We start from the raw sequence: 15,099 nt of genomic DNA, 5'->3' as shown, positions 1-15,099 counted from the left end.
TATTTAAGTCACAAATTAATTTTTTATGTATGCATTCATTATTAAGAGTAATAAAGAAGTATTTTCAGATTCTAACAAATTTTTCATTTAACACCATCTGGTTATATACCATTTATTTGTGTGTGCATTCAGTATGATTATTGAACTCTTTCGAAGCACTCCATCTTTTTATTTTGTCTCCATGTTCTTTTCTTATTTTGCAATATTTTACAGATAATTTATCACTGAATATATATCTACAACATACTTTGCATGAATATTTCAATAACAAATTTTAAAACAAAGGTAATAAATTAAATAGATTTTATACAATATTCACACTGTCAATAATTGAAATATTAAGATTTCAAATTGATTTTTTTTAAAGCTTTGGGTCAGTTACAAGTAAACTATAGTAGTAAATTTCAACAAATTTTAAATGTGCTTGCACTTTTACAAAATATTCAAAATGTAAACTATGAAAATGAAGCATCAAGCTTCAGTATAAGCAATAAGAACAGATTTAAATGTTTTAAATGTGTACTTTTCAAATATATAAATTTAAATAATTTTAAGCTATATAAAAACAGGCAAATTAATTAATTCATCACTATTAATTTCACTTGATACAAAACAGAGAAGTAAGCTCACTAAATAATGTGACTGTATAGGACATACTCATTCCATAACTCAGTGATGAGTCTAGTATAAAAAGCTTATGTTTGTCTGCATTGCATTATTAAATGAAACAATGTTTTGGTATTTAAAAATTATATTTGCATTCAAGAAACATCAATTAGATATATTTCTTTCACATCTATACTCATTCTGTAGAATTTGCAATAAGCAATGTAATACAAACATAGTTTCTGCTTTGAAGAAAACAGAAAAACATGGAATTTATTTATTACTACCCTACTTCATGGAATTAATTTTATTACTGAAAATTTAGTTTATTTTATATTTTCAAAATTTAATTTTAACAATTTGTAAGACTACAAGCTTAATTTTGTCATCGTCTGTGCAAGTAATTTACAAACAAAAATATAAACATTCAAAATATTTTCAGCCACAAAATTTTGCTGCAATTCCAATTAAAATTATTAGAATGATTGTCATTTTTAATATAATCCAAAACAGTAATTTAATTTATCTCCCAGATCATGTAACAACATTTCTTGAATTTTCTGCATACTGAAAATTCAGAAAGACTAATTACATATAGAGTGTTATTTCATATATATATTTATCTGTGTGTGTAAATATATGCATGTTTAAATACACATACATACACACACACATATATATATATATATGATTAAACAAGACAATGGAAGAAGAAACATTTATACAACATGCATTTTTAGATGCATGGCACTTGACACAAAAGTCTAAGGACCATCGCGATTTGATATTAAAAACATACGTCTATATACACATATTACCCAATATTAGATGACAAACGCTAAAGGTGTACCAACTATGAATACTGCTGCTGTTAATTTACAGATGTTCTTGACTGCTGATGAAGCACTGTACAATCTCATACAATGAGAAAAATAAAACAGCTTGACACAGCTGAAGACAGTAACACTGTGAACATAGAAAAGCTCAAAATGAACAAATTAGCTTCTCCAGAAAATAAAACCATATTTGTGTGTACACAAGCTTCCATAAAATGATATAATGTTGCTTTGGTGACATGTTCCGGGGTTTGGGAAATGTGTATAAAAATATTCTGAAGGTTAAGGGAATTTTATTATTACAATGAGCTTTTTAAGGAGGTAGTTTTCTGTTTTATCTTCAAGCTGGAACAGTAAAATTAATACAGAAATTTTTTGAAGGATAATGATTGTACAATACCTATTCCTTTCTTGTTTTTCTTTATTAAGCAATGAAATGAATTTACACAACTTTCCATCATTGCACTGTCATGTCATATACACAACTGAAAACTAAAGTGGAAGTCATTAAATACATAACACTGGCTCTTTGCTGAATTTTTAGCATTAAATAAAGTTCACTACAACTGAATGATGCTTAATGTACAACATCTGAACCTTATTTAAGTTCATTCAAAAAAGAAACAACAATTCTTCCTTTGTCTCACAGGCTAGGCATTGTCCTTTTTTCTTCCCTGATGTTTTTGTAAACTGTCTCAAAATACCAGTAACATAACACTTTCACAGTTTCGAGAATTTAGGAACAATTCGAACATTCTTTGACCTTTCTTTTCTTTAGCCATTATAGCACAAAAATGATACAGGGGAAAAATTATTTTTCTTTGCTTTCCAAAAGAATGGTCACAATGAAGATGCTTATGTTAGATGACCTCTCTGATTGGCCAGTGGGAAACGTCAGAGGACTGACAGGCACAAGATGGCAGTTGACAGTGATGAGAGGGACAGCAAATAATGTTGGAATTAGTTGCTGTGAATCAATATTGTGATTAAAAACAGAGAACCATTCTGTACAACTGTAAGCAGTATCTATGAATGAAATTTTAAAAATATGCTATGATGACACTCTTGGGCGTTTTGTTGGAGGTATGTTGTTTGTGTCTTCTTCCTCCTCCTCTTCCTCTTCAGAATCTTCATCAGGATAATCCACCAAACCTCCCTAAAAAGAAATTACATATGAAATCAAAAAGCAGTCAAAAACTTAATAAATTTAATAAAATAATTGCTTTAAAAGGCTCTGTATATTATTTGAGACAAACACAGTGTTTCATGCCACAACAGGTTTAGAGAAATGTGTATTCAAGATAAATGTATGAAAAATAATATGGCAGAAATTTAGTACTTTTTATTAAAGATTTACCTTCTTGATTATTTTTACTGCTTCTGCAATTATCAACTATGCTTTTCATACTCACTCAGCAGTTTTCTTAATGTTAAAAGAGTTTAGCGACAGGTAACCTACATCTTGAAGAAGGAGGATAACAAGACTCCAAAACTTATAGCAGTGGCTGTTCAGTTAAGGAATGCATATTAGACAGGTGCCAGAGTAAATCATAATAGTACTCTAAACCATAATTCTGGATGGAACAGAATGGCAGTACATAGCAAGGATTTGTAACAGTAATTGCCACCATACTAGGATTCAACTATGATATTTGTAACAATAATGCCACCAGACTAGGATTTATCTTACAGGCAGATTATAAGAACCCCAATTCTTGCACTTGAGTTTTTGACATTGCTGGGGTATTCATCACTGCTATGCAAACTGCGAAAAAAAAGGAGAGGGAGGGACAATTCCATATCTACTGTGGGCCAATTGACAATATTCAATTTGCGCTTTTCATGCCTCCCAAGCGAAACTTCGGATATGCATATTAGATTTAATTATAAGCATTGTTCTAATATGGGTATTTTGACACAAAATTAAACTTTTTTAAAATTACATGCCAATTTTTTTCCCATATTTTAATTCTTCGACTCAAATTACTCAAAACTGGCAAGTTTTGTACAAATCGCACAAGTAGTTTTTAAAAAATTAGCTCCTCAATGTTAATTGAATTTGGTATATATTTATTAATCTCTCTTTTTTTTAATTAAACTTATTTAATTCTTCCTTTCACATTTCAAAATTTAGGTTCATTCCAAATATCATTCACCCATTTTTTTATGATTTATTTTAAAAATCTGTAGTTTAAAATAATTTTATAAATTTTTTGAAAAAAATTTTGAATTATAATCTATAAAATCTTTACTGTTATCTTAAAGTAGATGTATTTTTAAGCATACCTGCAAAAAATTTTATATTCAAAATTCTTGAAAATATACATGAATTTATACATTGGCACATTTTGAAATTTGGTGTATTTGCTGAAAGTGATAACAACATCAAATGTGATTTAGGCACTTTGTTTATATTATTTGAAAGTAGAAATATGCGACTTCCTTTCTGCTTATGCACAATGTAAAAAGGTAGGGACGATGTCACTTTTTTTCCCGTTCCTGCACAATGGAAAGGAAAACAGGTTGCCATATATAAGGAACTTGCTAAGTGAATTATTCTTGGCACAAACTGGAAAACATTCGCCAAGATAAATGTTTAAATTTCTCACAAAAAATTAAAATTTAATATCTAGGCATAATTTGAGTCGTAGAATTGAAATATGGAAAAAAGTTGCTATGTTATTTGAGAAAGTCAAATTTTGTGTCAAAACAATTATGTTAGAACAATGCTATATATATATATACCAAGTCACGCTTTCGATACATGAAACACGCAATTTGAAATTCGTCAATCGGCCCAGTAGAATGAGAAATACAGAACTCCCCCCTCACAGTGTACATAACATGTCCATTTTCTTGTTTGGTGATGTAACGAGACTTGTGCAATTGTTTCTGTTGATTGGCTTCTCCCTCCTGAAACCATCAATTCCATATTCGCATCACTGAATATTGGTTTCATCTCCACGAGAACACCAATTTCTCAAAAGGATCATCTGTATAAGCCATAATTCTTCCTAAGAAATTGTTTCAAATGATTGCCATTTTTTTCCCACAATGCACACTGAAGTTCCCAAGCAAAGGGTTACCAGGAAAACACACAATTCTAGTATGTAAAACAGCCTAGTACTCTCTTCTTTTAATTATTTCCAAACAGCATTACTGGCATGCATGATTTACATTGGCTCTGTAGTGCATTTGCATGTCTTAATCGACACGTCTCTGCATGGTAGTAATTTCAAGCCTACTGAATTCTTACTTCATTGTTTTACATATTGGATGGCCAACAGAGTATTTTCTGTATTACCAGCAATTATTAAACAAACGTGAAATATTTGTTTTGTGCATAGTTATCGAATGAATGGTGTTTTTGCTAATTATTATAAAAATTTGCATTTTTTAATTAAAAGGAAACTTAAAAATCCATGCTCAGCTTTAAGATTTAAACCAAATTAACTAATGGCACTGACTTCTTTGTGCGTAAGAGACAGCTAATTTTTTATGACAAATGACAAAGTTTTATGAGAATATGAATGAAAACGTGAAATTTTGAAACAGTACATGTTAAGGAGAGTTCTTTATGAAAGTGAACTTATCTGTAAAATAACAGTGCATGATGATTATGAAGCATTATTTTACAGATAAGCTCACTTTCATAAAGTGTGCATGTCATTATGAAATTTTTTAATTGCAGTACTATGATGTGATATTCTTCGAATTATACAAGCACTAACAAGCCAAAACATTATGACCATCCCCACATTTTTCAATGAACTCGTCTGGATGATGTGGAGGGTAAGTGATTAAGTGGGAATGGTATTTAACTGCTTCGAAATCATTCTTGCACTTACTACTATTCTGAGTGATGCAATAGCCTGCTAATCTCAGTGAATTTGATAGAGGGTAGATTGTAACACTTTGAAGACTTGGAACTGCATGACTGGCAGGTTGTTCACGATCTGTCATTATTAGTATTTACGCAAAGTGAATAAATGTTGGTGAAACCAGCAGCAGACACCAAAGTGTTGGATTTCCACATGTCATCAAAGAGAAAGTGAAAGACAGTTGCCTGGTCTGATGAATCATGATTTATCATGTCCATGATCGCGTCTGGGTATGCCATCTTTCACGCGAACAGTTGCTTCCCTGGTACACTAGGTCATACACAGGCTAGAGTGGTGGTATCATGATTTGGGGCACATTCTCATGGGCAGCTCTGGAACTCTTAGTTGTGGTAGAACAGACAATGAAAGCTGCGGACTATCTGAACATAAATGCACATCAGTTGCATCTTTACATTGTCTGTCTTTCCAACTGGAAATGGAATCTTCCACAAGGACAACGCCCCATGTCACAAGGCTCGAATTATGTTGCAGTGAGTGGTTCAAGGATCATAAGGATGTCCTGCCAACTAACTCATCGGATCTTATGCAATAGAGCTCATGGGCAGCTTCTGGGATGCCATGCAGCAGCAGCTCAGAGCTCAAACACTACCATTTCAAAATATCTTGACTTTGCTTGACTGCTGCTTAGACGTTTGGTAACCTTTTAATCTTTGGTGTAGATCAGATTGCTGCCATTCTCTGACAAACACAAATACTGTGTTTTTGCTTGTTATATATATATATATAATTTATTTCCTAAACAATATTGATTAATTGATTATATTATCTCCTAAGTTTAATTAAAGTAGAAGTATTTTAAAAGAGTGAATCCATACTGGTAAGTTATATTTTGAAGTAATTTGAAAGCAAAATGTTAATAATGTTTTAACGGGGACTGGAGTTAAATCATCATGGAGAATAAAATTTCAATTGTAAAAGGAAAAATTAAAAACATGTAATCATTGTCATTGATCAGAAATTAGTTGACTTTTCAAGGGGAACAAACCAATTCCCGTTCAATGAACAATAATTGATAAAAATACGTAAATACGAAGGTGTTTCGTCTTTACTCACTCGAGTTATAAGTTAAACCCAAACCGACAATTCTAGTCAGCCAAATATTTCCGCGAATAGAAGGAATTATGAACCAATGCTGATACTCAAAGAACTTATTCTTATGAAGCATTTTAGTCAATTCAATTTGGAGTAAAAAGCAATTTCTGTAGAGAAATCCAAAATAACCCGAGCAACCGTCCCCGACACCTTCATGTTTATGCATTTGAGTTCTATATTATTTGTAAAAATTAAACATTGGAAATTGTCATTATGAAATCGAATTCAAAGTAAAGTTGAAATAAACATAGAAGATTACAAAATAAGATAAATAATCTAAACTTTGTAAAAACAAATCAAAGACAATATAAAAATAATATAAAAAATAATATATAATAAGAACAGTGAATGTACATGAAGATATAAAGGCCAGAAAAGGTATTAACTTACATTCTTTCTAGTGGGGGGAGTTGGCAAAGTGTTCTTCTTCGTGTCTGACTCATAAGTGTAAGGTGTCCGAAAATTCTTAGCGGCAGTGGGGGCTTTGAATAATATCAGTCGGTAAGACTTGGGTGAAGTAATTTATGGTAGTGGGTGAGACTGAATTCTTGAGGGATGTATTATGTGGAGTTCTTATTTGAGTGAGACTGTCTGTTAAGATTTTTTTTTTTTTTTTTTTTGAAAATACTAGTGAATGGAAATTAATTAATTTCTGGCTAATTGTCGTGTCGCAATGATTAAGAGTTTAAGAAAGGAAAAAAGGAATTTTCACTGTCCGACAGCTATTAGACTAAAGTCATGAAATAGGCCCATTTTTTTAGTAACAGCATAAGTCTGAAGACAATTAGCTTTTTACAATATATACAATTGAGTAATTACACTATATACAAATCCTTCAACTGATAGTCATCCAACTTATACCGCCTTCTCAGGTTTAGGAACAAATTATCATATCCCTATCAGTTAAATGATTTAGAGTGAGTATTTAACGCCTGCTCTTTTAAGGCAATGTTTGATAAATTGAATGGGTATTAGATTATTTTTGAGAATTTTAATAAGGAGTAAAATTTCGTGTTGTAAATCTATTGTATCTGTGCATATAATTTTAATTCGTTGTATTTGATTAATTATAGTATTGTTAATTACTTTTTTGGATATGTTGGAGTTCCAATTTATTAATTTGTTAGTATTGAAATTGAAGTCTCTTGTTTTGTCAAAAAGTAAAATTTTTTTGTAGTTAATGATTTGAAGATCTAGAAAGTCTATGCTATTTTGTGAATTATTAGTTTTATTAAGTGTAAGACAATTTGAATAAATCTCGGAGTGTTCAATTTTACCAAAATTATTAATTGTAATAAGGTCATCAATATATCTGTAGGTGTGTTTGTAGTAATTTAATTCTTGTGGTTGTAGATTTTTTTGGAAGTTAAATTCTTTGACAAATAAAAAGATATTACAGATCGAGGTGCTGGGAATGTAAGCCCATTGGCAATCCTCTGACTTGTTTAAAAAGTTGATTTTGAAACTTGATGTAGTTATGAAAAAGTGTGCATTTTAGGTAGGTTTTCCATTTGTCAAGAGTCATGATATTGAGAATATCAGGGAAGAGTTTAGGTAGATCAAGTAGACTGGTATAGATTTCTTCTAGAGGAAGTGAGGTATATAAGTTTTCAAAGTCATAGTAGTTAATGTTTTGGATGTTAATGGTTTGAATGGTATTAATGACAGGAGTGTTATTATGAATGATCCAGCAATAGTTATGATTAGTGTTACAATCATTGAAAATAAATTTACAAGGGGGAGGAGGCATAAGATAAAAAATTAGTAAATTAAAATTTCAAATTAGCAAAAACCCCATAATTCTTCATTTTAATTTGAAAACCTTCCTTTTCTGTTCTAAAAGTAAACATGTTTTCATAAAACTTTTACTGGACTGAGTCTTCAAAATTAATCTGTTTCATGCTTTTTCTTAAGTTATTCTGTAATGCAGACAGTTCTTATCAATTCAAATTACGAAGCTTTTGAAACATACCTAACACTCTACCTTTGGTGAATGAATACTCTCTTTCTACTATGACTTTGTTCTTAGTAACCTGCTTTTCTCACCTCTCTCTTTTGTCCCTTGTCTATGGTGTAAATTTCAAAGAATGTTATGAAGATTGGGTATCGGCCAATGACAATGTGTGAACCAGATTATGCATCTCAAGACTGCTTTATCATGAAATAAAAATAGTCATGTCTACAGACACAACTATTTCACATACAATTGAACAATCCCTTTACTCTTCATTTTATTTTTGCTTTCCGTCCTAAACATAGCAAATGCTTATAATAAACTGCTCTAAACTGTTTACAGCATCCATTGTTTTTAGCTATTCCAGCTTCCATATCAAAATGAAACCATGTCATATGACTTCTTGCATAATGATAATCACACAGGGCCGCCTAGACAGTATAGTGGTTAGGAGAACGGACTGGGATACTGAAGGGTCCGGGTTCGAACCCCGAAGAAGGCATGGATGTAAATTGTCTGTCACAGGTATTTACATAATGCTCCAAGCCAAAATTATTTCAAAATTGGGTGCCAAAACTGAAATTTAGCTTATTGAGACAAATCTGATCTAGACTTCTAATTTGCTAATACCTGCTGCTTCATTTGTTTTCAAATATATTTAAAAAATCTATAGGATAATGATGTAATTACTCAGGAACATGCAATTTTTTTTGCCGAGTTATTTGTGTAAGTTTATGCCAAGCTGCACATATCAACAACAATGAATGAAAAGTTTAACTGCCTTATTTTATTTTGGTTATTTCGTTTTGCTGACCTGAAAATATTAACTGTATATTATAACATAATGCTCTAACCTGCATTTCAGAGTTAATCCCTCTCCCATGATACATAATATCAATGAACTTAAGATTTCAAATTTGTGAACGTAAACAAATACGGATAAAATCTGAACTAAATCATTCTGAGTGGCGAATGCTAAAACGGCAAGTGCCCGGCAGAAAAAATATATTATGGCTTGTGAGATCCAATTAAAACGTAATGTCTAAAAGTATTTCATCTGAACCATTTCCTTCTATCTGAAAACACCCTATATTCTTTTTAACTTGTATCTGAAAGGGATCTCCGTCTTAAGACACACATCATTCCTGCCAATATGTCACGATCAATAGTACTGTCAGAATAAACTAAAAATGCACAAGCATGATCAATAATAATAATTAAAAGAAGCAGGCAATTCCTCTTCGAGCAGAGCATCTCATAACAATTGCTTTCCATTCTTTTAGTCAGGAATAATTCTATTACTTTTCTCAAGAGAACATGGGAGTAAAACTGGGTTTTTAAAAATGGAACCTGTTTCTAATGATGTTTTTAAACAAAAATTTGAGGATGAACTATTCCTTCACTATGTTTTCAGCTCAATCTTCCTTTCTCAATAACATTCGTATTATAATTTAATTTCTAAAATACAACTACTAAAAATGATAGAACTATAATTTTTGGTGGATGCACATACTTTACACAATATCAAGTGTTCTCAAGTTAGCAGTACTATATGTATGTATATATATATATATATATATATATATGTAAAATATAAAAAATTCGATGACTTTGCTCTACGCGAACACACAACCTTTAATTCATTTTCTGCAATTTAAGATCTTCCCCCTAGACCAGTACCTTCTAGAATTTGCTAGCCTATTACATAACCGCTACTATAAATACTGCGTACGTGCCATTTTTCAGTCAGATTGCGTGCAAGAAAAGATGGACAGGGCATGAGTCCATAAATATTTCATGCCCTGTCCATCTTTTCTTCCTTTGTTAGAATTAGTGATGATGCATAAAGTTTAAATTTAATCATACTTAGTTAAAGCTACTATGGATATGTAATTTAAATAGTGTTATCTAAAAGGAAAATGATCTACTAATTGTAGTGAATAAAAATGTGCAATTGAAAACTAAATCAATTTGTGTCGTCTTTGGATATCCTCCTTACTACTCTGCATAAAGCCATGCCTGAACATTGATGCCGAGGTTCGTCACGACTGCCAAAATATCATATATACATATATATATATATAATTTGGAACATCTGTCAATGTTCCAAATGTTAAAACTCTGATTGTGGCATAATCTTTATTTGATTGTTAGCTCTGTTATCTATTATTCCGTTATTTAAAATATTTCTTTCTTACTTCTTTTTTCTCATGATAAAAAATTAATGGAAGATTATAAAATATGTAAATATACAAATTACTTAATAAAATGATGCTTGAATACAGAGCTTGTGAGCAGATACAAAAAAGTATGCTGCTCAGAGAATTAAGACTTCTGTACAAAATAGCTTATATTAATGCTTCTTAAGTATTTTTTATTGAAGTTTTAATTTAAAATTATTGCTGCATCTGGGAATGTATTTTTATAATATTGATGAAAAGTAAAAGAATACAGTCCGTTCATGCTGGACAGAATCTTATCAAAAATGATAAAACTTGTCCTTAACAGCATTTAGAAATATAAAATATATAATAAATGTATTATGTCACTGATAAAGTACCTTTCGAGTCAACTGAGGTGATTTTACTTCAACAGCTGGACTTAGAGGTGGAGTCACACTTGAGGGACTACTGCTTCTTCGGTTATTTAATACAGGTGAAAATGACCTCAAAGGAACAGTTTTTACATTTTCTTTACCTTCTGCATCTCGAGCTGGAAGAAAAATTCCATTATAAAATAACAAATAATAATAAATTTATTTTCCAAGAACAGGTAATTTATGAGCATCATAATATTTATATTCATCCTATTTTTACATAAAATACATTTAAAATAATGCAAGAGATGTACACAGAAATATTTAAAAAAAAAATTTTTTTTTTTACATGCAACATTAACAATGGATATAAGACAGTGTCTTTTTTTATAATTTAACATATGGATTGGGGTAGGGGAGATTTTTTTCCGCTATTTCTGCTTTTATCACATTACATGTGCGTTTTCAAGAAATTTTGCATAAAAAGACGCAAGCAATTTCTTCATCCATCATGTGTTTTTTTTTCATTGATTTAATTTATGTGAAAAACTATACATCAAAAAGTAGTGACTGATGCAGTCATAGAACAAATTTATACATATAAAATCAAACTTCAGAAACCTTTTCAGAAAGAAGGGAATAACTAGAAGATAGAAAGGGGAAATAGCAAAAACTCCTATTTAGTTATCTCTCCTTTCTATTCTTAAAACAGTAACATGCATATAATCAATCATGTGATTCTTATATAATGCTAAACACATATACAACATAACATGAGATCTTTCAGCCAATAATATTAAATTTTTCAAATAAAAACTTAACGAATGAAAAGAAGTAGAACTATAGTAACACTTTTCACTGGAATCTAAGCATTTTTCCTTGGCTCCTTTGTACTGCTAACTTGCTATCTTGTGTTTCTCATGTCAAATATATAATAAAAACAAGAAAAGTACAAATAAATGTAATTCTTTAAAAATGAATGTGCTGATTTTGCCAATTTAGCTGTATTTTTCAAGAGTGTTTCTTCAATCATAAAAAATTCAACTGCCAGGACTGCAAGTATGCATGTTTAAGCACAATTTACATCATGCTTTATGGCATAAACATTAAAATTCATTGGAGTGGATGCGATTTATGCATCATGAACAATTATATTTTGTACTTTTCAAATTTATACACTATATCTGAAGTAAAAAAGAGAAGCGTTAAATAGAATTCCAAACTCTCTCTTTTTATTTTTTCCTCTATGGGTTTAAGGTTTTAACTCCAAAAATTAATACCATAGCTGCCAGCCTTGAAATATGAAAAACTAGAAGTTCCTGTAATGTTTTTGCACTGTAAAGGCATTTCAAAAGAACTCTAAATTGACTTAAATTGATCGTATAATGCAAAATGCAGGTAATTAACCTTTTGAAAATGGGATGGGTCCTCTCTTTGAAAAGATGGGGTTGTCCACTTTAGTGTCCATGTCTTTTTCCCCCATTTTCCAGGCTGAAAAGTGGGGTAAAATGTCAAATTTGATGTTCCTAGGGTTTTAACCACTTATCTCTTTCAAAGGTCCTCCTTTTGCGACATAGATGCACCCCTCTGAGAATCCATTAAACTACACACAAGAATCTTTGTTGCAAATAGGAAGTGATTTCTTAAAGGGAGGAAAGCATTCGGTTCAAGATTCTCCATCCTTTGGTGTAGCTTTTAATGCTACCAAAGCCCTGGCCTCAAAAGGTTAAACTATTTATAAAATATAGTTATATTTAATCAGATACTCTAAATTTTAGTTAATTTAATTTTGTAATTTTATTTCACTTTTAAACTGAGGAAATTCTATGTAAAGGAAGGCTTTAATATATTTTTTATTTTAAGTACTTTTAAATACAGTGAATGCAAAATTAATAATTAATGCACACACTACAGTGTGAATAAATAATATATCACATATTGATGCAAAACAAAATTAAATACAAATATTAACTGAGTAAATGTTAATTGAATCTTCTTACAAGGCTCTACAAAAATCTAGAGTAGATTAAGACAATTTAGATCAAATAAAATTTAATAAGAAAATAATACTGAAATTACCAAAGGAATGAAATTTGCACAATTTAAATTTCATTTATTACTAGAAAACACTAAAATTTAAAAACTGGGAGATTTGATGATCTGTCAGGAAACGTGAGGAAAAACTGTATATATAAACAGAGCTGGCAGTTTTTTTTTTTTTTTCGGGGGAGGGGGGGGCGTGTGTGTGTGTGTGTGTGTTATGAAAGTGTGCCACATTACATAATCATATGACACTAAAAAACCAAGTGATCTGCAGTTCTTCAAAATTTTCTGAGACTTTACGTTCTGCCCTAAAATTCATTAAGGAAGTTGAAGCTATGCTTTTGCTTTTTGAACTTTTCTCTAAATAAAATCATTGATCTGCTAACATTTCTATCTCTGATCTAATTACTTTTTTAGTCCCTATATACAAGAAATGGCAAGGACAATCTCGAATGATTATAGCTAGTTGATGCATTTTCATTACCACTATTTGAATAAGTAATTTTTCCATTTAAAACTCTGCTTAGTAAATATCCATTTATACAATTAAAAACATGTTCCATGGTATTATTTGTGAATTATAAAACAGAAACCAATAAAGAAATTATTGCTTCTTTTTCTCTCTAATATGCCACAATCAGAGGACTACTGCCACTAAAGTATTGGCAGCCACATTTTTTTCTGCAAGCGTTTTCCCATTTGTAGGTCTTCATGGCTAAATTTTTTTGTTATGGCAGAATCCAGAAACATTGCATTAAAAGTTTTTAGTGGCCTGAAACTGTAGTTATTAATCTGTGTGTTATAAAAGTTGAATGCTATAATTAAAATTTAACTGAAAATAACCATTACATATGAAAATACATTACATTACAATTTCAGGCCACTCAAAACAACTTTTAATGCAATGTTTCTGGATTCTGCCATAGCTCTACCCCCAAAAGAAAAAGCGGTGAAGACCTGCAAATTGAAAAACGTTTACCCCCCCCAAAAGTGCCTGCCAATACTAAAGTGGCAGTAGTCTTTATGATTGTGGCATGTTAGAGAGAAAAAGAAGCAATAATTACTTTATTGATTTCTATTTTATAATTCACAAATAATACCACAGAACATGTTTTTTTAATTGTAATTTTATAATATTTACTATAAAGAAATTTTAATTTCTTTAGATTTCATTACACTTATTTCTTATGCATTCAGTCACTTTTTGCCATCTGCAACAGTATAATCTTCATTGCATACAATATTCCTTTTTGTTGTTTCCACGTTGAATTTTTATGAAAGACAGTTTTAATATTGTTTAATTTTAATTATGTGTTTTGTTAAATAAAATCTGAGATTGTTTGGATATTTTTCTATATATATTTATTTGTGGGATAAGGGAAAAATTATATTATTTTAGAATGAGTATAAAATTTTTAAGGAAAATATATTAATAAAGCTTTAAAATTAATTCTGACAACTATCTGAATGTTCTTCTCATAATGTTCCAAAAATTGGAATAATTGGATGACAAATTTAATTTATATGAATTTTTTTCCCAAAGTTAGACTTAGCAGAACGAATTGCCCATCCCCACAAGAAGATGTATCTGGTTAACGCGCCAACCCAAGAGAATGCTTCGGTAACAGAGATGCCTGTCGTGTACGGGTTAAATTAAAAAATTCAGTGCGAAATTTGGGTCTGTTTCTTTACATCTGGCCTTATTTCATTTAGCTTTAAACGTAAATTAGGATCCACTTTTAATTTTGTTCTGTATTTATTTTTCAAATATAACATGGAAGAAAAACCTTGTTCACACAAATAGATTTAAAAAAAAAACTGATAGCTTTACTTGAGATGCCTTTAAATTGTTTTTCACCCAAAAGTTTACAGGTGTGTTATTTTTGAAATCTTCAGTTCGAGTTTGATTTTGTTGTACCAGTTTTTCCCCCCCTCCACGAGATTTTTTTTTTAACTTAATAGAATATATTTTATTTATTTGCATATCACCTATTTTTCTTTTGCGTACCACAGGTTGAGAATTGCTGCAATAGAGCATCTGTGGTCCCACCTGGAAAACCAAATTCGTGTTGCCATGCTACCCCCCTCGCAATATGCAGAAACTGCAGGACCATTTGGATAGCGCTTGGT

General features: G+C 30.7%; 1 protein-coding gene across 4 annotated transcripts in view; it reads right to left on the bottom strand.

Moving 5' to 3' along the window:
• Nucleotides 1-1,845: 1,845 nt before the first annotated feature.
• flfl (serine/threonine-protein phosphatase 4 regulatory subunit 3 flfl) overlaps nucleotides 1,846-15,099 on the bottom strand; it is a 135,813-nt gene continuing 122,559 nt past the window's right edge. For all 4 annotated transcript variants that reach the window (XM_085816846.1, XM_085816845.1, XM_085816847.1 and 1 more), the window contains exons 16-17: nucleotides 10,951-11,102; nucleotides 1,846-2,598 (exon numbers count right to left, since the gene is read on the bottom strand). In XM_085816846.1, the coding sequence (XP_085672972.1) occupies nucleotides 2,494-2,598; nucleotides 10,951-11,102 (257 nt within the window). In that variant the 3' untranslated portion in view covers nucleotides 1,846-2,493. The remainder of the gene's footprint in view (nucleotides 2,599-10,950; nucleotides 11,103-15,099) is intronic.

Source organism: Stegodyphus dumicola, chromosome 5, assembly GCF_044657685.1.
Source record: "Stegodyphus dumicola isolate Sdum_Otavi_A_Nest chromosome 5, ASM4465768v1".
Lineage (NCBI taxonomy): Eukaryota > Metazoa > Arthropoda > Arachnida > Araneae > Eresidae > Stegodyphus > Stegodyphus dumicola.
The sequence above is the reverse complement of the archived record's forward strand: the minus strand, read 5'-3'. Positions and strand labels throughout refer to the sequence as shown.